Below are 25,204 nucleotides of genomic sequence, written 5' to 3'. Positions count from 1 at the left end.
ATGACACCTGTGTGGTTTCCCTTCAGGTATGGTCGACTCCTCCATGATGGCCATCATGGGTTACCTGGTCGACTTCCTGAGGTGGCGTTGTGTATGAGGTTGGCTGTAGGTAACACACGTACAAACATCCTGTTGTCTCCTCAGCGTCCATGAAGTTAGTTCATCTTTAATGTTTTAACCCTTTAACGTTTACAGACTGCACTTTAACAGGAAACACAAGCTCATTGGACTTTTATTTATGTTTGTCACTAACAAAACAGACATGACATGAAACAGTTTTTAAGTTAAGAGTTAAAGTCACTTTGTGTAGTTTCATCAACAAAATTTATTCTGGACAAGAAATCTCACATTTTAAGCACAGTTGAATAGTTGTGTTACTCACAGAAGCCCATTTCTGCCAGCAAGAATCTGATTTATTCTGGGAACATTTTGTATCTCATTTATAATCACGTTTAAAGAGATTAAGTCGACTTTGCAGCAGACGATGTTGATTTGCTTTGGTAATATTATGTTCTGATCAGGATGAGCGAGTACTGAGCTTCAGCTGCCGACTCAGTTTTCCTTCATCACGAGTACTCAGAACATGTTGTACTCTGTGGTACTTGTCTCAGCCGAGTACTCGGTGGTTTTGGTCTGTAAGTCGTCTGTCACTGGCAGAAATGGGCTTGAAGGATTGTGCCTCGTAGCTTTCAGTGGGATGCCGCTGCAGAACAGAAAGGTTCACTTTGGGTGAACTGACCCTTTAATGTGGTTACTCTGAGTTGTGATGGAGGAGCTGAACTGTCAGACTGCTCACTCAGTGTCCAGTTTATTAGGTACCCCGAGCTCAGACTGATGTGTTCTGTCCCGAGTCGCCTCCTCATGGTGTTAATACATTCAGTTTATTCAGGTAGAAGCGGGTTGGACAGAACAACACTGGTTCTGGTCCCAGTTTGGTCCGGCTAATAAACTGGTTCCACTGTTAGCAGGTAGCTTGTAGGGGCTGAGGTCCAGTGGGAGGCGGGCTGGTTCTGGTTCTGGTTTCTCTGTCTGTTCTGTGGCCCGGCTGCCGCCCTCACACCAGCAGAGGTCAGAAAACTTTCAGAGTCACACTGTGGAGGGCGTGTCCTCAGCAGACGCCCCGCTGACCTCACAGGTCCATTGTGACATCACTACGTGGCTCGGCTCTTGGAGGAGGGCTCCGCCTCCTGCTCGTACTCGATCTCCACGTACGCCCGCTTCTTCCTGGCCGCCGAGCCGTTTGCTGGAGACTTGCCTTTGGACCGAGAGGCCTTTGTCTCCACCTCCTCCTCCACATCCTCCTCCTCCTCACTGGACGACTCCTCTTCCTCGTCCTGCTCCTCCTCGTCGCTGCTCGTCTTCAGTTTGTTCATGTCCTGACAGAAGAAACAAAAGCTGAACGTCAGTCTCAGCCGTCTTTTCCTTGTAAAGCAGACGCATTCGACGTGTTTTTGCCTTTGGACGTCTGAATCTGAACCGACTGCTTCATGTTGATCACGAACAGAAAACTAAACCTGTTTAAGTGCTTTTCAAACGTGGACTCGTCCTTTAAACGTGTGACGACTCACCTCAAAGTCGCTCAGGTCGCTTTCCTCCACGTCTTCTTCTGCTACAAACTCTCTGCGCCCCACGTCCTGCGGACAGAACGAGACACGTTCAGACTGAGACGCTCTGAGACCCGCGTCTGTTTGAGCTGATCAGACTGGCCTTCCTCACCTCATCGTCCTCCTCCTCCTCCTCCTCGTCCTCGTCCTCCTCCTCCTCGCTCTCTACGTCCTGTTGCTCTAAAGCTCTGTCGAAGGCGTGGACCGGGAAGTTGTAGATGTCTCCATACTGACGACACACACACACACACACACACACACACTCTGTCAGTCTAATGTGGATTTATCTGCTAAACACGCATGTCAACAACGACTAAAGTCTGGCGTATGAGCAGGAACTAAAGTGTTCCAATGAAACAGCGTTGGGCCAAACCGGACCAAACCGGACCAGAATACTGCGTTTCACCACGAGGTGTCGCAGCTGACTCAGCAGCCTTCACAGACTTGAGCGCCAGATGACGCGACACATTTTTCATTTTCAGCCGTTCAGCTGAACTGCCTGATGATGTCACAGCTGTGTGTGATGTCATACCGTTCCCTGTTTGAGTCTCTCCAGCAGCTCCTTCTCGATGGCGTTGTCCAGCTGAGCGGCGATCAGAGCTTTCTCCTGCAGACGCCACACACACACACGTTAACACACACACACGTTGACACACCTGTCATGTTATTGTGTTCTGTGTGGAGTGGATCACTCACCTCTTTCCTCTTCTCTCTCCTCTCCACCTTCCTGCTGAGGGGAACCAGCTTCCTCCTGAACACACACACACACACACACACACACACACCAGTCACAGGTCTGTAGGAGCGCTGCTGCTTTATCGTCTCGTTTGTTGCTTCCTGTACTGAGTGGTACTACGCTGCAGTACATTAGCTGTACTCACTGCCTCTTGAGGACCAGTTTGCGCATGCGGATCAGGTACTGAGTGATTTTGGTGAAACGTTGTTTGCATTTGTGTCTGATGAATCGGGGCCAGTAGATCAGATTCTCATCGATCTGCTCCAGAGCTTTCTCGTAGTTCTTGCTGAGCTTCACCTGCGCACGCGCGCACACACACACACACACATTAAACATGCAGCGCACACACACACACACACAGCCTGTCCTGATGTTACATTCACTGCACTTTTAACAGTGAAATAAAAGCCTCCTGCTCACCTTCTCCCACATCTTGGCAGGAAAAGCTGCTCTCTCGATCACCTTCATGTAGAGGAAACACTGACCTGCGAGAGGAAAAACAGCCCAGACTGATTAAGGCCACCTGTCTGCTCAGGTGCGCTCGCCCTGAGGGCCGTGATGCGGCTGCGTCAGCGTTTACCTTTCTCCTCTCTGACGGTGGCGTACTGACTGTTGGCCAGCGGACACGACGAGCGGTTACACAAACCCGTGATGTTGTATTCATTACGACAGAAGTTCTGAGTCTTCGTCCTGGACGCAAAGACGAGAGAAGACGTTTAGCGTCTGGACAGAAGAGTCAGCAGCTGAAATCAGAATCACTTCACTTGTTTTGGTTAGTAACTGAAGTCCACACTGTGAGAAGCCCATCAGCCACCGATACGACGCGATCACACCGAACAACCAAAGGAAGGAATGGAGGAATGGACGGATGTGGAGCACATCCGTTTTCAGACTTACTTTACTTTGAAGGAACAGAACTGTTTGTTCCCGATGATGTCCCAGATCACCTGCCAGAAGCACATTCAACACATTACAATCACGATGAGAGGAGTGTTCACCTGCACAGCTCTGCAGGTAAATGAGCCACCAGAGAAGCTAAACTACCTTAAACAACACGGTTTTATAGCGGAGTTTGGTGTCACATTTGACAATATGGAAACGGAGTCCACCTTTGTGTCTGTTTCAAATGCTGTTCAAACGTCTCGTATTCCCGTTACTGTCCAGAAGCCAGCCTGACCACTGAGCCGATCATAAATATCCCTGATTGCAGTTAGCTTTACAGAGTTACCGGTGAGCTAACGTTAGCAAGAAGACTTAGCTGAGCGCATTAGCAGCTTCTAAATAACTTATCTCACTTACGTCGTCGTGTTGCATCTTCGGCTCCTGACGGGGCTGCTCGCAGCTTAAGTGACGCTTCTGCCGGCTGTTTCAAAGGACTTAAACACGTCAACGTGAACTTAAGAGGGAGTTTGTCTGTTGTCAAAGCCACATGGACGGTCAGGGAGACACCATTTTTGGTTTACAAGTGAGGTGGGCTGGTGTGAGCCCGTCCAACACACACACTCCGCCACCTAGCGTACCGGGGTGCGCACGACAGGAAGCAGATAACATCGGCGCTCGCAAAGTATCGCGATACCTGGCAGTGGACTTGTGTGTATCATTGTGGGATTGTTACGGAGGGCAGATTTTTAATTTATTCCTGATGGTAAACACATCCCTCTTTTTAACATTTGGAAGTGCATTTTCTCCATAAACCAACATTTATTAATGTTTATTAACGTATTAATTTAATCAGCTACATACGGTGTACCGCGTCAGAGTTCTTATGCGTAACTTTGGACATAACTACTCACTCAGTGTGTGTTTGTTGCGTAGGAACGCACCACCTAGCGATGATTTTAAGATGTTTGTGTTTCCTGTTAAACTCTTTTAACCGTTATTTCCGGTCCAGGATCAGAAGGGCTGAGGCGCAGAGCGTAACAAGTTAAAGGCTGCACCTTTCACGGATCGTCCGTGAACGCACCGATCATCATACTCATGAACTGGAAAGATCATGTGTTCAACATGGCGCTGAGGATGTGTGTACCGCCTCTCCAGCTCTTTCACTGACGGTGACATGTGCCGAGACTCAGCGCTCCTTATTCCCGCCTCTCGTGATCTTACGCCGAATATCCCTCAGTCGCTCCGTGCGTTTGTTTAACGCAATTAACAACCAAGAAACGGGAGTTTTGAAGTCTATCTTGCAGGGGTGCATTATGGGAGCGACAGCTGTTAAAGTGAAGCAACAGCGACGCCTGGCGCTCTGGGGGGCAAATACACTCCCATAATATTCATGTTAATTCTGCATTCATATTCTAAAAGCTGTCATAACCTTCCATTGGTTTTTAGATGTGAACACAACATTAACGTATAATTACATTTTAAGCTAATATGTTCAACTGATCAAAAGTTACTTATTTTCACACGTAAAGTGCAGTACTTCAGTATTGTGGACTGACACACCATAACGGATCAGACCTGACATTAATGTATTTCTTAGTGAAACTTTGTTATAGCTTAATTATTCTGATCTCAGATTAACTAGAAAATTCATCTCATTGTAAATCTTCACATTTTTCTTGGCATATTCTTCATTTATGAAACAGCTCAGCATCAAGCTGTGTGAACATTTATTTACTACAGGAATAAATACGTCATATTATTACTTTTTATTTATTCATTTTATATTGTGTTGTTAAATGGTGTCTAAATGATAAAAATAAGATTTTAGCATACTTGTAAGTTTTAACAGTATGTTTGACTTTATATGCAATATAAAAAAATCTTTGACATGTAATCAACATTTACATTTAAATCCATCAGCAGGTTGATACTCAGTACAACCACAACCACAACCATCACGCTGGTTTGGGTGGAGCTGATTCTGTGCGTCTCTTAAAACGTTTGTCACATTTAAAGCTAAGAACAGAAGGGACCGAGAGACTCAGTGAAAAAACAGAGAAATGGTTTATTTTAGTAAATGGTGTGAGCTTTTCACTGCTGTACAACACTGGCATCTGAAGTTGGCACTCTTTAAAGGGACAATCCAGCCAAAAGCAGAACTCACACCCGTCACTCGCTGCTGTCCTTTCACATCATAACTGCTGTCAGTTCTGCTTGTGGGAGGACAATCTTTGTTTTCATTTTCTACTCTTTTTTTTCTTTGCTCAAAAACAGCAGCTGCTGGGACACGCGGTACAAAATAAAACAGGAAAAGAAAAGTAAACAAAAGGCACCCGAAGCCACAACAGACAGAAGTCAGCCGAACAACTGAAAACTACACGACATGCAACTCACATCGATTTACACTGAGCTATAGAGGCATGCAAAAACAACACTGCTCTGAACACACACTCACACACACACACACACACACACACTCTCTCTCTCACACACACACATACACCAGATGTTTTCAACTGACGTCCACATCGTGGAGGCCAAAGATCCACCCAGACCCTGTTTGACTCTGGTCCTGTCCCCCCACCACCCGCGAGTCTTACTGCAGCCTGAACACCCTGTGGTTGATCAGCCAGGTGCATTGTGGGTAAATCACTCAGGCAGCCTGAACCATTGTGAGCCGAGTTCTGAGCGGGACTCAGTGAGGACAGAGACAGGAGCCAATCGAGGCTCACGGAGTCAAAACGTACGAGCAGGTGAGCCGATCGTCTGCTCTCTGATTGGGCCAACAGGAAGGACCAAACTAAAGAAGCTTCGTCTTCTCAAGATGACAAAATGATTCTGATGTCAGAGAACAACTCGTGCAGCTTTTAAGACCTATGAAGGACTAAACACGTCGCGATCTCTGGACGATTCCAGGACTCTGAGATGAACACATGTGATCCAGAACGTCCTGCTCTCAGTCCACAACGGTATGGAATGCGATCAAATGAAATGTTCTGGGCTCGTCCAAACCCGCGCACGAAAGCCTCCAACATGCCGACGAGACGCGTTCCAGAAGGTCGAACGGATCCCACATCAGTCATGAATGTTCTAAGATTCTTCATTCTCCAGTCAGATCAGATCCCAAGCGGGTTCTTCTGTGACACCAGAACACAACGTGTGCATCCTTCATCAAACTTCTTGTTCTGTTTGAATGTCCCAAAGTTCAGCAAAGGTTGAACAAAATGTCCGCAGCCTGAGACGCCCCAGCTGGGCGAGTCGTCCACTCGGACGTCTTCAGGACAGGAGTCTCTGAGCTGTCAAACCCTTCACAGGAGCAAACAACAGCTTGTGGAACAGTAGCACAGCTGCTGTAAGTTCTGGACTACAGTATCAGAACAGATCTGAGCTCCATAACCCACATCGCGGACTCTAACCGGGAATGTTCTCAGTTTGAACCAGTGGGGGTCCAGGAGAACCCACTGGAACATTTAGCCTCAGATCTTTGAGTCCCTTCAGGCACATGAGACGTGGATCAGGCAACATGGCTGCCGACACACCTGCTGTGGTGGGCGGGGCTACATCAGCTGAGAGCACAGCAGGATTGCGGGAGGTGAAATGAGTGAGGATCTTCCAGCCCGACTGAGCTCGGAGGAGCAGAGCGTCAGTCAGCACACGGTCTCTCTGACCGACTGCCCGGACCACATACAGAATCCACAGGACAGAACACGAAGGCTGGCATCAAGACGACGGAGACCAAAGAAGAAAACAAGGCCAGCAGGTGTGAACAAACAGGAGAAGAAGAATCTGCAGAACACACGACTGATCAGGTCCTGGTTCAGCTGCACCCAGCGAGCAGGTCCGATTCATGCAGGTACAGTGATGTCAGTGATGATGAAACTGACCGCCTGTTTTACTGCTGACTGATGTGACATCATTAAAGGAACATTCTGAGGTTTTGGGAAAACGATAAGATAAATCACATCACATGTAAACTCGCTGTGGTGCAGCTGTAAGCAGACGTGTTTCCTACTCACTTTAACTCCTCCTCCTGGCCTCAGTACAAACTGGCCTCGTTACTTTGTAACGAAGTACAAAGTACTGCACAAGTACAGTTTTGAGGTACTTGTACTTTACTTCAGTATTTCAGTTTTCTGCCAGTTTTTACTTCCACCCCACAACATTGTGGCGGCAAATTCTGTGAACACTGCTGACGTGTAGCCAATCAGATTGCGCTGTGGGCGGGACGTGAGGGAGACCACAGAGATGAGGAGGAGGAGGAGGAGAGGAAGAGGAGGAGGAGGAGGAGGAGGATGAGGCTGAGCCAAAGTAACAGAGTCATCAGCTGTGGTGTGCACAGAGGTTACAGCTGTTAAAACTGTACATCTGCTTATAACCACATTATAATGCGTCATAAACCATTTAGTAACTGTAACAAAATATACGACTTATGAATGCTGAATAAGGAGACTTAAAGTGCCACCGTAAACACACGCAGCATCAGGATCTGATGTTGATTCACTCATCTCATCTGATTTCCCAAAATCCTCTAGTGTTTCTCCGGCTGTCATGTGACACATGTTGAGTTCAGGTGTAAAACATCAGCAGGAGTTTTAGCCTTCAAAAACTACATCCGTCAAACGTTCCCGTTGGCGGCCGAAGCCAAGCTCACACCGGATTGGCTGTGAGCTTGGCAGTCGTCGTGGGTAACGTAAGAACCAACAGCAACAAGATTAACGATAAAAGAATGGAAAAACAAGTCTGTGTCCTCTGGAGCGTCCTTCACACCTCAGTCCACTCAGTGTCCCGCTGGTCATCAGGTGAGCTGCAGGGAGGCGGGGCCAGTAAAATGCTCTGTGATTGGACACGAGTTCCTCCTGTGTGTCCCACTTTTCTAAAACCGCAGATGAAGAAGACAGATGATGATTCAGCTCTCACCTAAAGGGGGCGCTGTAGTCCTGGAGTCCCATCCCTTCATTAACCCGGTCCATGATGGAGGTCTCAGACAGTCTGACGGGGTTTCAGGAAAGGGTGGAGGAGGTCCTTCTGTTTACTTCCAGACCTGCACTGACTCTGGAACCAACCGAGTTTTGGTCTTTGGGCCTGGAGGATCGCGTCCTCACAGAGCTCTGAACGTCTCAGGTTGTTGTCAAACTAAACCAGATTTTTGAGCTTTCGGTTATTCTGAATAACACGGGGTCGCTGGTCTTCTCTGAAGAACCTGAAGGAGTCAGAAGATGATTTGTCTGAAGGCAGCAGCTGCTTTGTGGTTGAACTTCCATCATCACAGATTTTTCCTGTTTTTAAGGTGTTTCAAAACAAAACAAGTAAGAGAATGGACATCATCTGTCTCAGGTGTCTCCACAGATGGTGGTGAGTCTCAGGATGGAGTCTTCGCTGGGGGTGGGGGGTTGGGGGTTCTGGTGGGGTTTTCGTGGGTCTAGGCAGCTTTCCGTAAGTCTTTTTCTGGGGGATCCTGGACCAGGTTTTCTGGCCTTAGGAGGTCTTGACCAGGTCGTAGACGTAGATGTGGAAGTCGTCGTCAAACTTGATGAAGTAGACGGAGGGCTTGGCCTCCACCTGGTGGATGACCATACCCGACCGCTTCCCGCCATCCTCTTTGGCGTACTCCACCTGTTTGCCCACCAGACTGTCGACCACCTCGCCGGGCTCGCGCTCCGCCGTCACGCTGTCGTCTGCAGGGACAGAGGGACAGACAGACAGACAGACAGTTTTAAAAACTTCCTTTCAGAGTCTCGCATCAGAAATTTGCTTCAGGATAAACACGACCAAAAGATCTGGACGTGATTAAGAGCGCGACACGGGATCTTATTTTTAGCCAAATTAAACATCCCTGTTGTGTCATTTGATTGGTTAGCGGCAGCTTCTCTTCTGTGATCTGATTGGTTGTCGGTATGTTGTCCAGCACTTTGTGCTGCTGAATGCAAAACGCAGCATCTCACTGATGAAACAAAGTGTTCACAAACTGTATTTACTGACAAAAACTAGTCAAAGGTGAAAAGTGAAAATGAAATGAAAACATCAGTGCAATAAACTGAAGTAAAAACGTTTCTGCTGGCTGAAACTAAAGACGAACGTGGACCTGAACCAGGGGCTAAAGAGGTGACTGGTGACGCTGGTCCCAGTGCGTGTCCACTCACTGGAGTCGGGCATGATGCGCAGGTCTCCCTCCTTGTAGTCGTCCAGCAGCTGGTACATGTAGAGCACCGGGTCCTTCTCGTACGTGATGTAGAACCAGGAGGTCATGATGGGAGCTCGGGCCAGCACCATCCCCCTCCACTCCTCCTTCGGTCCGTCCTCCGTTTCAAACATGTGCTCCACCGCCTTCCCGATCATCGTCTCCGCCAGCAGCGAGTCGCTTACACGGGCCGGAGCTGGGCCAATCACAGAGAGGCAGAGGGTGAGTTTACACTACAGTAAGTGACTGGACTGAGTCGTGCTTCAGCAGAACCTTTTCAGTTTCTGTAAACCTACTGTGAATATGTTCACTGTGAAACTCAAAGTTTTCTGAGCTGCAGTTCCTCTAATGTCCACTAGGTGCTGCTGTGATCAAACTGACTGTCCTGAAGTGAATGGGAAAAGCCCAGACTAACGAGACATTTATCTTCACTGTTGACGAATCCTTTGATTATTTTCTTGACTGACGGATTAGTTGTCTGGGCTAAAATGTCAGAAAATGGTGAGAAATGTTGAGCTGAAATCCTCAACTCTGACACAGAGGAGTACAGAAACCAGAAAATATTCACATCTGAGCAGGTGGAATCAGGGACTGTTGACCATATTCAGTTAACAAAAGCAGTCCAAACTGATCGTGCAAACTGCAGGCTAACTAATCGATCCGGCGGTTGCAGCTGCGCTCTCTTCCTCACCCACTCGGTCTGGGAGGACCTCCAGTCCCACCACCCGCTCGTCGCTGTACAGCTCCAGGCCGTAGATGCAGTCGAAGCCATCGTATTTGATCAGGTAGAGGGACGGGTTCACGGGGACCTGGTCCAGAACCGTCCCCTTCCACTGCGATGACTTACCTGGCGCACACACACACACACACACACACAAATTTATTAGCTGAAAAAAGGAGGTTTGACGCAGCCCTCATCGAGTCCTTTCAGGCTTTGGAGCAAAGTGTGTTTGAGCCCTCGTGATGTTGTTAGCAAAAAGGCTGAAGTGTGGAAAACAGCAGATGAGAAGGCCGACACGCCGGCCTCCAGCAGGTAACATCACCTGCCAAAACCACGTCTTTAAACTTACTGCCTTCCTTCCAGATGTGCTGGATCCTGCAGCCCACTATGTTCCTTCTGGGCTGAGCCAGAGTCTTACTGGGACCAACGCTGGTCCTCTGTTTCCTGCCGGGAGAAAAGCACGACGAGATGAAGCAGACAGAAACTCGCACGAGTCAAACAGCGGGTGCGTTCGTCACTTACTTGTGCGAGTTCTTTTTCTTCATCATGTTTGCAGACACGCCTGAATGTCCTGAAATACAAATATAAACAACCAGCATCTGTCAAACTGATGGGTGGTGCGTTCACTGACACGTGAGGTCAGCGAGCCTGCAGCAGAACACTCGGCTCCCACGTCTCCTCAAGGACTTATCAATGACTTTCCAGGCCAAGCACTCACACACCTGCCAACAGTGTTTACTAATGTGAGGTGAAGAATATCGACAGAGCTTCACACACCACACGAAATATATAAAGTCATACACTTTCAATGACCCAGCTATGGATACTTTCAAAAACCTTCAAGGCCTTGATTCTTCCCTCAAATTCACAAACGTTTAAAGGACTTCAAGGACCCATGGGCACCTCAAGAACAGGAAGCTTTTTAAAGGTGAAAAACAACCAAGTTCATGTGATTATTAAAGCTCATCAATATGATGATTTTCCATTCAAAGTGGATGTCAGTGAACTCACCTCCGTCTGCTCGGGGCCGCGGGGCCGCGGGGCTCTTGAATGGGGTCTTCATTCATCCACCTTTACGAGGGCAGCCAGCCAGGCCGCCGGTCCGGGCTCAACGCAGGGAGTCGGACTGTGACGCGAGGCTGGGGGCAGTGTGGGGGGGTGAGGACGGAGGGAGGGTGGGGGGTCAGGGGGGAGGAGGGTGGGGAAAGGAGGGAGGAGGTGGTGGGAAAGAAGGAGCACCAGGAGCTAGGCCAGGCCCCGGGCAGGCTGCATACACGGGCCGGGTACAGACTAACGCCTGGACTCTGCCGCTACGTCCCAGCTGACGGACCCGATGAGGAAACCGAGCGTCCAGCCTGAGGGGGGACAGACGTGGACGTTAGCAGAAAAACAAAACTAACTCATTGTTCTTCAGTGAAGGTCCTGAAACCGTTTGGTGCCTGCTGGCAAATCACAACAACTGAAACGGGAACAAGCCGAGTGTTTGAACGTTTTGTCACATTAACGTTTGCTGCTCTTTCAAAGGCTGCAGTCACGTTATTTCACATGTCAGTAACTTCACCTTAAAGACAAACAGTGGACAAACTGTGGACAACCGATCTGTTAGCAGTCGCTGCTGCTCACAACTCGTCAGTCTGGCTGTCAAAGTGCCTCCACCCGAGCGGCTCTCGCTGCTGCACCAACCGCAGCTACAACAGGAAAGAGATTCGGCTTAATGAGACGACCTCATCGAGTCACGCAAACACTGCGGGACATTTTCAATGTGTCACAGGATGTGGACGCGACGCCGCAGAGACGAGGACAACAACAAGCACATAACGGACGGAGGAGGACGGCGGTCGGTGCAGCTGGTGGAACGTTACATCCAGAAAGATTCAAAGTCTCCAAATCAGGAAACGGAGACACGTTCGGTTTACGGAGCACACGCTGGTCCTCGGCCAATCGCAGCTCGCCGTCTGTGATGTCATGAGGGTGGAGGGGCCGATGTAAACAAACAGAAGCAGAGTGTGACAGCGTTCACAGCTTCCTCCTCACGTGCTGGAGCTCAGAGGGTTTTTGACTGAGACCTGCTGGACGTCTGATGTCTGGACTCTGAGGTCCGCGACCCCGACTGAACCACAGCCTGCAGGCTCAGAGGTCAAAGGTCAGCGAGGGCCCAGAGTCCAACACTCATTCTGTCAATAACAGAAAACCTGAAGACTTGAAGACAGAGATGTTAAACTCAGAAAACTCTTCCAGCGATTAGCCGTTTCCCGATTATCTGACGGATCGGTGATCAGACCTGGTTTGGTGGAACCGGCTGCTGTGGAGTCTGAAGGTCAGACCACATGGATCAGGGTTCTGCTTCCAGAGAAAATCACCTGATAATCCGAGACAGACAGTCTCACAAGGTCACAGACGGGCAGGCAGACGGCCGGGAAGCTGCAGAGACGACAGCAACAGGCTGATGTTGGCCTCTAAACCGCTTCACTCTGAGGAACTGAGCGAGGGGAGTCCTGAAACCAGACCAGGACCACCGCTGGCTCAGCTCAGTTTCAGATCCTAGCAGGACATTTTTAGCACTGACCCAGAGAGTCCGCCAAAGGTCCCGCCTTCAGAAACCACCTGTGGGTGAAGCGAACACCTGGTGGAGATGGAGGACCCGTAGGCTCCGAGCGGACATCCACCCTCCTCCTCAATAAGGAGGGTGGATGTCCAACACACTTTCCCTCCACTCAGGTGAGTCTGCCTTCACACACTTTGGAGTGTTTTCTTACTTCCAGACGAGTCGAATGGTTTAAAGTGCAGGGAAATCAGTCGTCAGGAACATCATTAAAGTTGTCTGGACGAACTCACTGACCTGCGGTAACATCCGGGTCCTTACAAAGTGACTGGAATGATGAAGAGATCAGAAGAAGCGCGACAACACCGATGACTGACAGGAAATTCTCCCGCAGCGCAGTGAAGCCGAGCAGGATCAGAGACCGTCTGAGGTCAACATGTCCACAGCAGCCGGACCTCAGGGACCCTCACCTGGATCTCACCTGTGTGAGACACTCCACACACCTGTCTGCTCAGGGCCGCTCGGCCAGCCTTTTCTTGTATGTGCATGGCTGATCGTGCCGCTGCACGCTTCGTGCGGGTCACGTGACGATCCGAGCAGACTGTCATCACTGTGTTTCTCCGTGCGCGAGCTGCTGCTGCTGCTTCTTCTGGCTGATGATGATGGTGAAGATGATCAGCCAGAGGTCACAGTTTACCCTCCTGACTACCTGAGCGCTACCACACAGCCGGCCCTCCTGTTTACACTCCAACATATTTCAATTTGTACAGGGATAATCGCTCAGCCCCCCAAGACGGCAGCCATATTGCGCCAGTATTTACAAAACCCGCATCGGTGCAAAAAAGGCGCAAACGAACAAAGGGAGAGCGGAGGTCTGAGAGGAGAAAACACGGGCGCTATGCTAGCTGCCTGCGCTAAGGCGTCAAGGCGGACGAGCAGCGCGTTAAACGGCTCGTTCGGCTCGTTCAGGCGCCGCACTTTCTTACCGATGCAGCGATCAGCGTCTCCGCATAATCCCGATCAACCGCCGTGGCTCCAAATTGATCCGCTCTGCCTCCGTTTGGCTCTCTGCTGCGTCAAGCTGACTGCGCTAAAATGGAGGCACAGCGGAAGCATTGCGACGAGGCCTTCAAAATAAAAGCGAGAGTTCGATGCTGTGTGATTTCTTTATGGTTTCGTCTCGGAGACGGAGAGTAAAGGAATACTAAGCATGTATTAAAATCCGATATAAAAAAGAGATATTGTGAAGAAAAACATTACATGTATATATACTTACATTATCATTAATCGGTTATGGTAGAATAGTTCCGTTAGGCAGCTGGACGTGAGGTTTTCTGGAAGACGTTTCTCCTCTTGTCCAAGAAGCTTCTTCAGTTCTTAGTGATGGTGGGGACTGCTGGAATATTTATACTGTGGGTGTGACAAAACACACTGGGGAACAAAGGTGCCTCAGGTCCTGCCTACTGAGAGGGCCATTAGGGTCACCTGGGGAAGTGTTGGCGGTCGTGAGGGGGTTCTGGTGGGTCGTTGACACCCCGTCAGACTGGTTTTGGTCACGTCTCTTTGATGTGTGAACCTGGTGGGAGCAGGTGAGAAGGGAATCCTTTTGGGTATTATCGGTCTCCCAAAGGGTTCCCTTCTCACCTGCTCCCACCAGGCTCACACATCGACAGGCGGGACCTGAGGCATCTTTGTTCCCCAGTGCGTTTTGTCACACCCACAGTATAAATATTCCAGCAGTCCCCACCATCACTAAGAACTGAAGAAGCTTCTTGGACGAGAGGCAAAAACTTCACGTCCTGTTGACCTAACAGAACTCTCCAGCCTTGACCGTGACCTGGACGACTGAGAATCTTTTGCTGCTGAATTTAGTCTCACTGTGAATTCAGATCATTGCAACAGACACTGTATTATTGTCCTTGACTGTCTCCTTTATTTCTATGTTTATAAATAGCTCTTAGGTTCAAATGTCCTGTCTATAGTTTATATTGCACATTGTTATTGCTGCAATGCCAGGACAACGTTGACTGTACGGCTTACTAGTACGGCCTTCTCATCCGCTGTTTTTGTGTTCACTAAAACCTGTAGTTTCTAATAAAATTTGGTCAGTGTCACAGTATTTACATGGATTTTATAAACGGGATATGCTAGAATCATATATAATTATGATTTCAAACTAAATGTCTTGTTTACACTCCCTTGTGATGAGTTAAATCTATTAATGTAGTGTTAATCTATGAATTATTTCAGAGCTCGTAAGCGGCCTTTTATTTTAACAAATTCTAACCGGAAGCGTGATTTATTATGCTGGTTTTCTTGACACTGGTTGTTGTTCAGGTTTGCATTGAAGCCAAAAATTCTTCCACGGCCGAGTCCCGCCTTTCTCCCTTTGCTAAATAGTGATCCAATCTAACATCGGTAGCGCTGTTTGCCGTTGTGTTTTCCTGCCAAATACTGGGATTCTCCGTTGACCCGTTTTTGTCACAGCCGGAGCCGTAACAGCAGAATAATTTAAACGAGAACGGTATTTGGCCTTTTGTTATGCGCTGACATTAAAAAATTGATGACACCGTCAGCGTCTTACGTTGCTAAGTTAAGAAAACCTCCTCTGCATTGTAGTGTGAACCGCGGTACAGCAGGGGGCGCACTTAAAGCCGGATATAAAAGCAGAGAGTAAATGATTACGCTGACCCAGAGTCAGCGCCGTTAATTAGAAACTGCGTAGTGGAGAATTGGAACCCGAGTAAGAGCTGATCTCGGGGCAGCTAACAGTTCACCGTCATATATGTTGGAGGAGGAAACGGGCGCCGGGAACAAGGCGTTCGTTTTTATTTTCAGAGGCGACCCGTTAGGGCGGAGTTTACCGCCCTCTAAATGGCAATGCACAAAAATGAGGCGTTAGCGCCGCTCATCCGGAGAACTCCGGCAATAAAAACACGGTGACAAACCGTTAAATTACAATCGGAGCAGAGGAATTTGGTCAAAAAGAAAGCCAAGCCCCCTTCACAGTTTACTGCTCCATTAACGTGTCCACTTTAGCTTAAGTCCGTCATAGCGCAGAAACGTAGTTTTAATTCACTCAGCGGGACACCCTGGAAGAGCCGGAGAAACATCAGGAAGATGCTGAGCAACACGCTCTTGATGTGAAAATTGTTACGGGAAGATGTGAGATGATCCTGGAGAAAACAGCGACCGAGGCCAACGACATCATGTTGGTCCGGAGCTCGGTAAGTAGTGCGCTAGCTTGGTCGCTTAGCTCTGTCGGCTAATGTTGGTCAGTTTAAAATAAAGCCAGGCAGACTGTGATGGATAGACAGTTCTAAACAATACGGATGTTGCTGTCATTTGTTCGGTGTTGCTAGCTGTAACGTAAACGCCTGAAGCTAATCGGTGGGTTAGCTAGCTAGAATGTGAGTTAACGCTAACCGGCAGTTCTGCCGTTAACTTCAGCTAGCTAACCACTGCTTTGGTCAGCTAACGTTAGCTTGCGTTTACTCAAAGTAAGTTAACTCTCTATAGCTAACACAGCGCCATTTCACAGTTTCTCGTTTTTCACAGTTTAAGTTTTTCAATAGAAGTTGAGTACTCAGATGTCACCTGAGTACAGTTTGTTCACACCTGAACACGTCTGATAAGCTCAACACCTGTGTCCAATGTGTCCGTGGTATATAGACGTGATGAATTTGTATTTGATCGATTCTCTCCGTGGGCTTATCATATTAGTTAATTAGTGTGTTTTACAGCTGCTCACGAGTGTCATACACTGAGGAGTGGACTGAATGTGATGTGTTTAGTCCCAGAATTGGTTTGGTTTCATTTTGACTTGGCTTGAGTTTGTCTTCAGTTTGTCTCTTCCGTTTCGCTCGTGGCGTTCAGCTGCATGCTGAATTATCCATTATGAGTGTCGTTAAGTCACGGTGTATTCACAGGTTCACATGTGGCATCATGTTGTGTCATGCTGTGTGCTTGATCTGCTCGGGGCTCCTCATGTCAGACACAGCTGTAGTTGGGAGTGTAACTCACAGTGTAGTAAGCAGGCAGTGTCACAGCGCTGTTTTTATTGATGTGTTGTGTCCTGTGGTGTGGCTCTGATCACTTCCTTTGCAGATAAAGGAGACAGAAAAACAGCTCTACAACCCCTTATCTGGACTTTGATCAGAAACACCAGAATAAACTTTAAACAGTGACATGAGATCTTTTCTGTGTGTAGATTGTACAGTTCATTCTGAATATGTCTGCATATAAAAGATGACAGTGGATGTGGTTTCCTTTAGCTTTTAAGTGCTGGTAGCAGATGCACGAGGAAAGCGCTAGAAGACGTGCATTTGATCAGATTGTACAGGAAGTGTGGTTTTTCCCACAGCTAATGTTCGTGTCTCTTTCCTCTCTGCAGCACGGCCGAGGCCGAGCGAAAGTGACTCACGCGGTGGTGGTGATCTTCCTGGAGTTCTTCGCCTGGGGGCTGCTGACCACACCCATGCTGACCGTGAGTGAACACAGCGAACCGCAACATCAAACACGCAGTGCTTCAGAAAGTTCATCAGTCAGCTGGATGTTTGTTGGTCGATCACCTGGTTTACACGTCTGTTCAGGACTCTTCTCTCAGTGCTCCTTTACTGACGTTCCTGTATTTTCAAGTGTATATTAATCCAATCCAATTCAAGAAAAAACAAAGAGGTGCAGCATGTGTTACCAAGCGTGTGGCAGGCACATAACCTGTGTGTGTGTGTGTGTTCATGTTCATTGTTCTTCAGGAGATCTGACCTCCTGTTGTTGTTTCAGGTCCTCCATGAGACGTTTCCTCAGCACACCTTCCTGATGAACGGCCTGGTTCAGGGGGTGAAGGTGAGGCCAGCACGCACACGCACGCACACACTAAACTCAGTCCTGTTGAGATATTTGACTGACTCAGCAGTAAATACTAAGCACAGATGGTAATAATAGAATTAGCATAACAAATGAGAGTAAATACTATGTGGTTGTTAAAAGGCAAACCAGTAATGATGGGAGGAAGTAAACCTCAGGGTTCATCACTGAAGTCCGCAGCTCATAGCAAAGCGTTGTGCGACTGTGTGAGAGGAAACGCAGTAACGCTCCACACCAACAGGGGGCAGTAGTCTGTGGTCGTCACCCAAAAAGTGAAACGTGAAGACCTCAGACTGTGGATATACAAACCGTTATGGTTTCTGTCGGTGTGTGAGCCCCCCAGAGGCTGCTGTGGTGTTCTGTGAGGAACAAAAGCAAACGCTGAATCTTACAGAACCACATAATGCAGTTTGATCACATGCTGGCTCACAGCTGGTCCGCTGAATAAGGTCTTTGGGCCTGATAGGTAAACTTGAGTTGGTGTTTTAAGGATTTTAATGTGCTAATTACACTTTTGTGTATAAAGCATGTGTGATACACTTTTGTTTATGTTATTATGTCAGCATTAATAGACTTGTGGAGTCCATCTTTAATCTGTTACCAAAATAGAGATTATTTGTTGTGTTCTTCACCTAACTGATAAGTCGTTGCATCTCTGAAAGATCAGAGAAAGAATCCTGCTTTCACTGCTTCACATGTGGACTTTTGTTTTCTTTGATGTGGTCGCTAACATTGTTCTGTGTGTGGGTGTGTGTTCTGTTCAGGGCTTCCTGTCGTTCCTGTCGGCTCCTCTGATTGGTGCGCTGTCAGATATCTGGGGCAGGAAGTCCTTCCTCCTCATGACAGTTTTCTTCACCTGCGCCCCCATCCCCTTCATGAGGATCAGCCCATGGTGAGTCAGACTGTGTGTGTGTGTGTGTGTGTGTGTTTGCGCGTGTGTGGTGACATCGATCTGTCAGTTGAGCGTTTCAGCTTTAAACTTTTTGACTGAGATGTCATTAGAGATTTGTCTCGGAGGACGCGTGACGTCGGAGAGTCGCAGCCAATCCGAGAAGGTTTTCTGAGCGTCGTGTCGGGCTTCTCTCAGCTGAAGTCTTGTTGTTCTGACGCGCTGACCTCAGATCAGGTTCCAGTGTGAGCTCATTACATTCCAGCCCCTTCAGTTCTGCTCGTCTCTGTGCGGGGTGTCGTGTTTGTGACTCGGGCTGCAGCTGACTTCAGTTTTGGTATTGATCGATCTGTTGATCAGAACCCACAGCGACAGCCAGGTTGCCGTCCTGTAAACCATCCGGTCAGAGAAAGCAGGAAAGCTGGTGTGTTGAGTCAGTGAGTGTTTCAGCTCTACATGTGACTGAGTGGCTGTAATTAAACCCTCTAAAGTCCTGCTTTGTTTGAGCAGAATATTTTCTGACACTGAGTGTGAATGAGCTCCACGTTGTGATTCTTGAATCGTATTTGTATGGTGGATTGACTGAAAATGAATCCGCTTCAGTCACAACAGATGATGAATCCTAAAAAGTCATTTTTAAGGAAGAGGATTTGCTTCCTCTCTGTTTTTCTGTCCGTGTGAGTTTGACTCACAGGAATGTGAGATAAGGTCTCCTTGGATGGACCAAACTGGCTGTAAAAGATGAATTGATCAATGGAGGAAGACGAGCAGATGATTTGCTGATGAAAGCAGCGGTTGGTTGCAGTCGCAGCCTGATCTCCTGGTCGAGTTGCTGGAGCGTTTTGGTCACATGCTGTTCATGTGAGCGGATCAGCACGGCACAGTGTGGGCCTCCTGTGTCCCTCCAGTGGTCCGCTTGTGTCCCTCCTGTGGGCCTCCTGTGTCCCTCCTGTGTCCCTCCTGTGGTCCTCATGTGTCCCTGTGGTCCTCCTGTGGTCCTCCTGTGTCCCTTGCAGCAAAGCTTCCTTCAGAGTTGGGCTTATGTAAAAACTTTCTAATCCTGCACTTTGCTGTGAGACTGAAGCGCAGCAGGACGGGATCAGCTGATCAGCTCACTTCATGGTGCTGCTCATGTGGTCTCTGCATGACTTTTTGCAGACCTTGAGTGCAACACAACCACACTTTAGTTTCCAGAGTCTGAGGAAAGTTGTGGATGGGAGTGCAGCCTGATCATTTTCATGATTAAAATGGACGTCAGTTTCCCAAAGTGTCCTCTTCAAGGTGCTTCTCTTCATTTACTGTCAGTAACGACAAAGAAAAGCAGCAGATCCTCACATTAAACTGTGACTTGATTATCAAAACTGTTTGCAAGTCATTTTCTGCCATTTTCTTCTGCCGTGAGATTATTTATCTTATCTGCTCTGTGAAAACATCAGGAAACAAACATCACATTTCCTGCAAGCACCAGCTGACGTCTGCAGGCGTCGCTTGTTTTCAGTTAATATTTTGTTAGACAGAAAATTCTCACATTTGACACACTGCGCGTGTGTGTGTGTATGTGTCATGGATCTGATTTCCTGTCTCTCTGTGTGTCCAGGTGGTATTTTGCTCTGATCTCCGTCTCAGGGATTTTCGCCGTGACCTTCTCGGTGATCTTCGCCTACGTCGCCGACATCACGGAGGAGCACGAGAGGAGCACGGCTTACGGACTGGTAACTCACCTGTTTTAATCAGTCAGCCTGTCGGTCAGTACGACAGGAAGTGAGCCACACACAGAGACAGCAGGTGAAAGCAGCACCTCGGAGCCTGTGTGTGTGTGTGTGTGTGTGTGTGTGTGTGTGTGTGTATTGGAGATCCGTTTCACTGTGTTTCCTGCTATTATGGAGCTGTGCAGTCAGCCAGGGTCACAGGAAGTGGGCTCAGTGTGTTTTATGAGGAGGTGGAGACCAGCAGAAGCGTTCAGGCTGCTGCTTATGGAACTTTGTCCACCTCACACACACACACACACACACACACACACACACACACAGTGTGCTTCAGAGTAAAAAATGCATCCAGCCGTCAGCAGGACTGAAACTAATCGTTATCGTCATCACTGGTTACGCTGCCTTTTCTTTTGTTTTTGTCCCAGAAAACTAAAACCTGTCGGTCTCATAGCAACAGTCCAGACATCCTGACGACTGACAGACAAGTCGAGTAAAAACGTTCTGGATGTGAAGCCTCACTGAAGTTTTTGATGTGGTTCTGGTTCCTCACGTTCCTTTGTTCTGTGCGTCTCTCTGTCTGTTCAGGTCTCGGCGACCTTCGCGGCCAGCTTGGTGACGAGCCCCGCCATCGGGGCCTACCTGTCCGCGCAGTACGGCGACAGCCTGGTGGTCCTGGTCGCCACGGTGATTGCCGTCGCTGACATCGCCTTCGTGTTCTTCGTTGTCCCAGAGTCGCTGCCGGACAAGATGCGGCTGACGTCCTGGGGCTTCCCCATCTCGTGGGAGCAGGCGGACCCCTTCGCTGTGAGTCCGCAGTGTGACATCACAGTGTGACATCACAACGTGACATCACAGTGCTGTGTCACGGCCAAAAAAATACACAACTTACTACATTTATTAATATGCTGTTTAATGCAACAAAAAGAACATTCAAAGTAAGTGAAGGTATTAATTTATCTATAAAATGTAACAAATCCCAGTTTGTTTTAATGTTTTAGTGTTGACGAGCAGCGATTGGTCAGCGTACAGTTGGTTGATTGGCTGACTGATTGACTGATGTTGTTGTGTGCGTTCAGTCTCTGCGGCGTGTGGGGAAGGACACCACAGTGCTGCTGATCTGCGTCACCGTGTTCCTGTCCTACCTGCCCGAGGCGGGACAGTACTCCAGCTTCTTCCTCTACCTGAGACAGGTGACACACACACACACACTCACTCACTCTGAGCTGCTGCGGCACGTCACTGTGCGGCCCGAGGGTTTCGTTTCCCAAGTGAAATAACATGGACAAAGTGAAGCGATGACTTCCTGTTGGCTGACGAGTGTTTCTGATTGCTCGCCGTCTCATCAGATGCAGCTGACGTTCTGATGTTTTTCAGTAGAAAAAGTAAACGCTGAGACACAAAACAAACTGAGACACATGTTAACGAAGTCCTGTGCGTGGCTGCTCGTCGACTCATCGCTCGCTCGCTGTCCTCGATGGCGTTTTCGTCAGCTGTTGGTCACCCTGAAGGCGCAGCCGAGCGTTCAGGCCGACGTTCTCCTCGCGTGGAAACACGTTGCTGTTTGTTCCAAAACATCTGAGCTTCAGCTCGTTTGTTTGAGCGCCGCTGCTGTGTGTTTCAGGTGATCGAGTTTTCTCCTGCAGCCATCGCCGCCTTCATCGCCATGGTGGGAATTCTCTCCATCGTCGCTCAGGTACACGAGCGTGCAGCTCAGGCAGATTTGGAGGGTTTGATGTTCTCACTGAGCTGCTGTAAAGCAGGTGATGAGAGGACGCTGACATGTTGAACTCGTGTGTTTTGTTGTTTCCTCCACACTCCGTCAGACTCTGTTCTTCAGTGTTTTGATGAGGACCATCGGGAACAAGAACACGGTTCTTCTGGGTCTGAGCTTCCAGCTGCTCCAGCTGACCTGGTACGGCTTCGGCTCGGAGCCATGGTGAGTTGGTTAGGTGGCGCCGAAAACCTGCCCGCCCCTGAGGCGCTCGGGTCGAAACGCTGACGTCCTCTTTGTTCATCTCATTCTCAGGATGATGTGGGCAGCAGGAACAGTAGCAGCCATGTCCTCCATCACCTTCCCAGCAGTCTCAGCTCTGGTGTCACACAGTGCATCACCTGATCAGCAAGGTCAGTACGCCTGTCTGTCTGCCTGTTTGTCTGCCTGTTGGCCTGTCTGAATTGAAAGAAAGTGACATATTTTGTCATTGGAGGGAACTCACTCCAACGAAATTCGTGCTCTGCATTTAACCCACCCAAGTGACGTGCACACACACACAGCAAACCCGGGGCAGTGGGCGACCGCGTGCAGCGCCCGGGGAGCAGTGGGGGTTAGGTACCTTGCTCAAGGGTACCTCAGCCACAGGGAATCGAACCAGCGATCCACCGGTTACGGGTCCGACTCCCTAACCGCTGATCCACAACTGCCCCACTGTTTGTGTGAAGGACCACAGGAATGATGGGAGGCGTTTTATCTTGTGTCCTCTTCGATTATTTTTGTGAGTTTCTTTTTTGATGCTTCTTTGAAGCTTACTTCGTTCTGTGTGTGTGTGTGCACTTGTGTGTGCGTGCTCAGGTGTGGCCCAGGGGATGATCACAGGTATCAGAGGTCTGTGTAACGGTTTGGGTCCTGCTCTCTACGGCTTCATCTTCTTCCTTTTCAACGTGGAGCTGAACGACATGGAGCCAGCAACAGGAAGAAGCTCACAGAGCACAGAGGTGCACACACACACACACACACACACACACACACACACACACACACACACACACACACACAATACTTAATACACTAACCTTTACCTGAGCCTTTAGTCTTCGTCCTGATATTAAATCATTTCTTCACGAGGACTTGCATTTTGTCCCCATAAGGTGGGTGAGAGTGTAAACGGGTTTTTGTCTCCACAAGGTCAGAAAATTGAGCAGGAAGTCGTTACTGCACATGCTCAGTGAGCAACACACCCAGGAAGTAAACCAAGTAGACGTTCTGTGCAGGTTCCTCATGAGGATTCGTAACATGAACGTTTGAAACTGATTCACACTGATTCCTTTTTTCCAGATGATGTGTTTGTTTTTTGCCTCATGTGTGACGTTCTTCTCCACATGTCTTCAGAAGTCCGTCATCCCGGGTCCTCCCTTCCTGTTCGGAGCGTGTGCCGTCTTGTTCGCTCTCCTCGTCGCCATCTTCATCCCTGAGCACCGCCAGTTGGCCGACATCAAGACCTGCTCGGCCCGCAAGTCCAGCAGCACCTCCACCGCAAACTCTCAGAACGCCAGCCCTCTGGCCACGCCCACCAGTGACACAGAGGACATTGAGCCGCTCCTACAGGACAGCAGCATGTGACTGACAGCTGGCCCGGCCAGTCGGAGCGCAGAGGCCGTTTGCTAGCTCCGCCCCCTTCACAATAAACAGGTTTCAGGCTTTTCTCTCTCTCTCTTCGCATCCAGACTGTGAAACGTTAGGCGGCAAACACACCGATGAGCTGAGGATGCGTTCACAGCTGCCGGACGTTTGCATTCAGACTGCTGCTCAAATTTATTTTCAGTTTTCAGACCTGGAACGTTAAAAGATGATTTTCTCTCTGTTGTCATCTCTTCATCTGTCGCTGTTTCGTGCATCCCGTTAGCGTAAATCCATTCATCACAACATTGATATAATTGATGTAACATTTATTCCAGTTATCATAAGTTCTGCCTCACTGCTTGTGTGTCAGAAGCCATTTTAGCACCTGCCCAGGACTTTGAACCTGTCAGAAAGCAGCACAGACCGTAACATCCTGTCCTCGGTTTGTGAAGAGCTTCGTGCTCACACCGACAGAAACGATTCAGAGGTTTTCGGCTCCGTTTGTTTCACTTTTCCAATTTTTGTCTGTAGATTTAAAGTTTTGTAGTTTGTCTGTCAGCTCGTTTCGGTGAACGTCACATGAAAGCGTCTCAGCTTTTAGGTGAAAGGTTTCTCGAAGCCGTCAGTCTGGTTGCCGCCTAAACGAGTCTGTTTGCCCTCTCTGTTTGCCTCTGCTGCGCCTAACTCCACCCGCCAGGCCTGCAGAGGTCAGGACATCAAACGTTCCAGCAGTGAGGTGGAGCCTTGCTGGATTCGCTTCACAGCTCACGCCGAGAGTCCAAAACTACAGACTGTTGTTTGAACAGAGACGAGAAGGACAGTGAGGTCAGAGCTGCTCGGGATTGTGGGATACGACACAGGAAGTCACAGCGTGGTTCTTCCTGTTTAGGATATATAACCGGTCTTTCAGTCTCGGGTCCATCAACGCCGGCTCTTCTTTTGTTTAAATACTTGAAGCATGTGGAGCCTGCTGGTTCACCTGAACGTGCTCCTCCCACCCATCTGCAGCTGCAGGTGGGACTAATCAAGCGCTCATAGTTATTGACGTGGTCTGAAGGTGCGTTTCCAGTCCAGACCCGACAGGCTGCTCGTCGTGTGTTTTAGTTTGTCTACAGAACCAAATGGTGCCATGTTTTCATGTTTTATTCTTTTTGTCTTTTGTTGAACGGATGTTTTTAAGACATCAAACTCAATCGGGTCCTCAGTCGGGACCGTTAAAGGTCAGGCGGAGCGTTTCATCCTGTTACGTCTGCGTTTGAAACTTTAAAAATTCAACACAAGTTTTAATCCTCTCACGATGCAGAACATCTGCTCAGGACTTTACATGAATCCATTATTGATTACTGATCATCCTCTCACATCACTCAGCCCAAATTATTGAAAATTGATTCATGTTACATTCAAGTTATCCAGTGTGTGGAAAATCTGAGCTTCTGACTGGGGAAGGTGGCGCAGACATGAAGCAGTCCTCTGTGTTAGGGTAACATCAGTTCATCAGTTCACCCTGAGTGTTTTTTGTCCGACATGACCTGAATGCAGCATGGCTGAGGTCACTAAACGCCTCAGGGTCCTGATGATGAGGGCTTCGTGAAGCACAACCACCGCGGGTTTGTCTTGCGTCACGGGAGGACGGACGTCCTTGTTCAGATTTCAAAAGTCACGCTCGACCTTCAGACTTCGGTCTTCATCTGTAAATTTAGTTTTATTTAAGCGCTGAGCTCTCTGTCGGCTCGTTAAAATCTC

At 48.7% G+C, this 25,204-nt stretch overlaps 3 protein-coding genes and 1 non-coding gene across 6 annotated transcripts; 1 reads left to right on the top strand and 3 right to left on the bottom strand.

The window, feature by feature from the left end:
* Nucleotides 1-214: 214 nt before the first annotated feature.
* On the bottom strand, nucleotides 215-4,762 carry mak16 (MAK16 homolog (S. cerevisiae)). The gene is made up of 10 exons (XM_046386594.1): nucleotides 3,640-4,762; nucleotides 3,238-3,287; nucleotides 2,921-3,030; nucleotides 2,761-2,825; nucleotides 2,486-2,637; nucleotides 2,301-2,355; nucleotides 2,137-2,211; nucleotides 1,717-1,833; nucleotides 1,569-1,634; nucleotides 215-1,376 (listed from the first exon to the last, which is right to left on the bottom strand). Exons 1-10 carry the CDS (start codon nucleotides 3,652-3,654, stop codon nucleotides 1,152-1,154), a joined length of 930 nt encoding a protein of 309 aa, XP_046242550.1. The 5' UTR covers nucleotides 3,655-4,762; the 3' UTR covers nucleotides 215-1,151.
* mfsd14bb (major facilitator superfamily domain containing 14Bb) lies at nucleotides 3,033-23,550 on the top strand. Of its 3 annotated transcripts, none has more exons than XM_046386571.1 (12): nucleotides 3,033-3,354; nucleotides 17,057-17,149; nucleotides 17,446-17,508; nucleotides 18,294-18,421; nucleotides 20,016-20,130; nucleotides 20,710-20,928; nucleotides 21,201-21,314; nucleotides 21,746-21,817; nucleotides 21,948-22,060; nucleotides 22,151-22,248; nucleotides 22,694-22,836; nucleotides 23,234-23,550. In XM_046386571.1, exons 1-12 carry the CDS (start codon nucleotides 3,193-3,195, stop codon nucleotides 23,459-23,461), a joined length of 1,548 nt encoding a protein of 515 aa, XP_046242527.1. In that variant the 5' UTR covers nucleotides 3,033-3,192; the 3' UTR covers nucleotides 23,462-23,550. The 3 variants fall into 3 exon arrangements, with proteins under 3 accessions (XP_046242527.1, XP_046242526.1, XP_046242528.1); XM_046386570.1 differs by having other exon boundaries at nucleotides 3,038-3,354; nucleotides 23,231-23,550; XM_046386572.1 differs by lacking the exon at nucleotides 3,033-3,354 and adding an exon at nucleotides 15,378-15,890 and having other exon boundaries at nucleotides 23,231-23,550.
* On the bottom strand, nucleotides 4,232-4,332 carry LOC124058612. Its single transcript, XR_006843275.1, has one exon. It is a non-coding gene; the product is annotated as a small nucleolar RNA U13 (small nucleolar RNA).
* spinb (spindlin b) lies at nucleotides 8,600-11,795 on the bottom strand. The gene is made up of 7 exons (XM_046386598.1): nucleotides 11,683-11,795; nucleotides 11,133-11,476; nucleotides 10,644-10,692; nucleotides 10,471-10,565; nucleotides 10,092-10,247; nucleotides 9,363-9,596; nucleotides 8,600-8,897 (listed from the first exon to the last, which is right to left on the bottom strand). The coding sequence occupies exons 2-7, from the start codon at nucleotides 11,182-11,184 to the stop codon at nucleotides 8,698-8,700; spliced, it is 786 nt and encodes a 261-aa protein (XP_046242554.1). The 5' UTR covers nucleotides 11,185-11,476; nucleotides 11,683-11,795; the 3' UTR covers nucleotides 8,600-8,697.
* Nucleotides 23,551-25,204: the final 1,654 nt, after the last annotated feature.

This window comes from Scatophagus argus, chromosome 4 (genome assembly GCF_020382885.2).
Source record: "Scatophagus argus isolate fScaArg1 chromosome 4, fScaArg1.pri, whole genome shotgun sequence".
In the NCBI taxonomy this organism is placed as follows: Eukaryota; Metazoa; Chordata; class Actinopteri; family Scatophagidae; genus Scatophagus; species Scatophagus argus.
The sequence above is the reverse complement of the archived record's forward strand: the minus strand, read 5'-3'. Positions and strand labels throughout refer to the sequence as shown.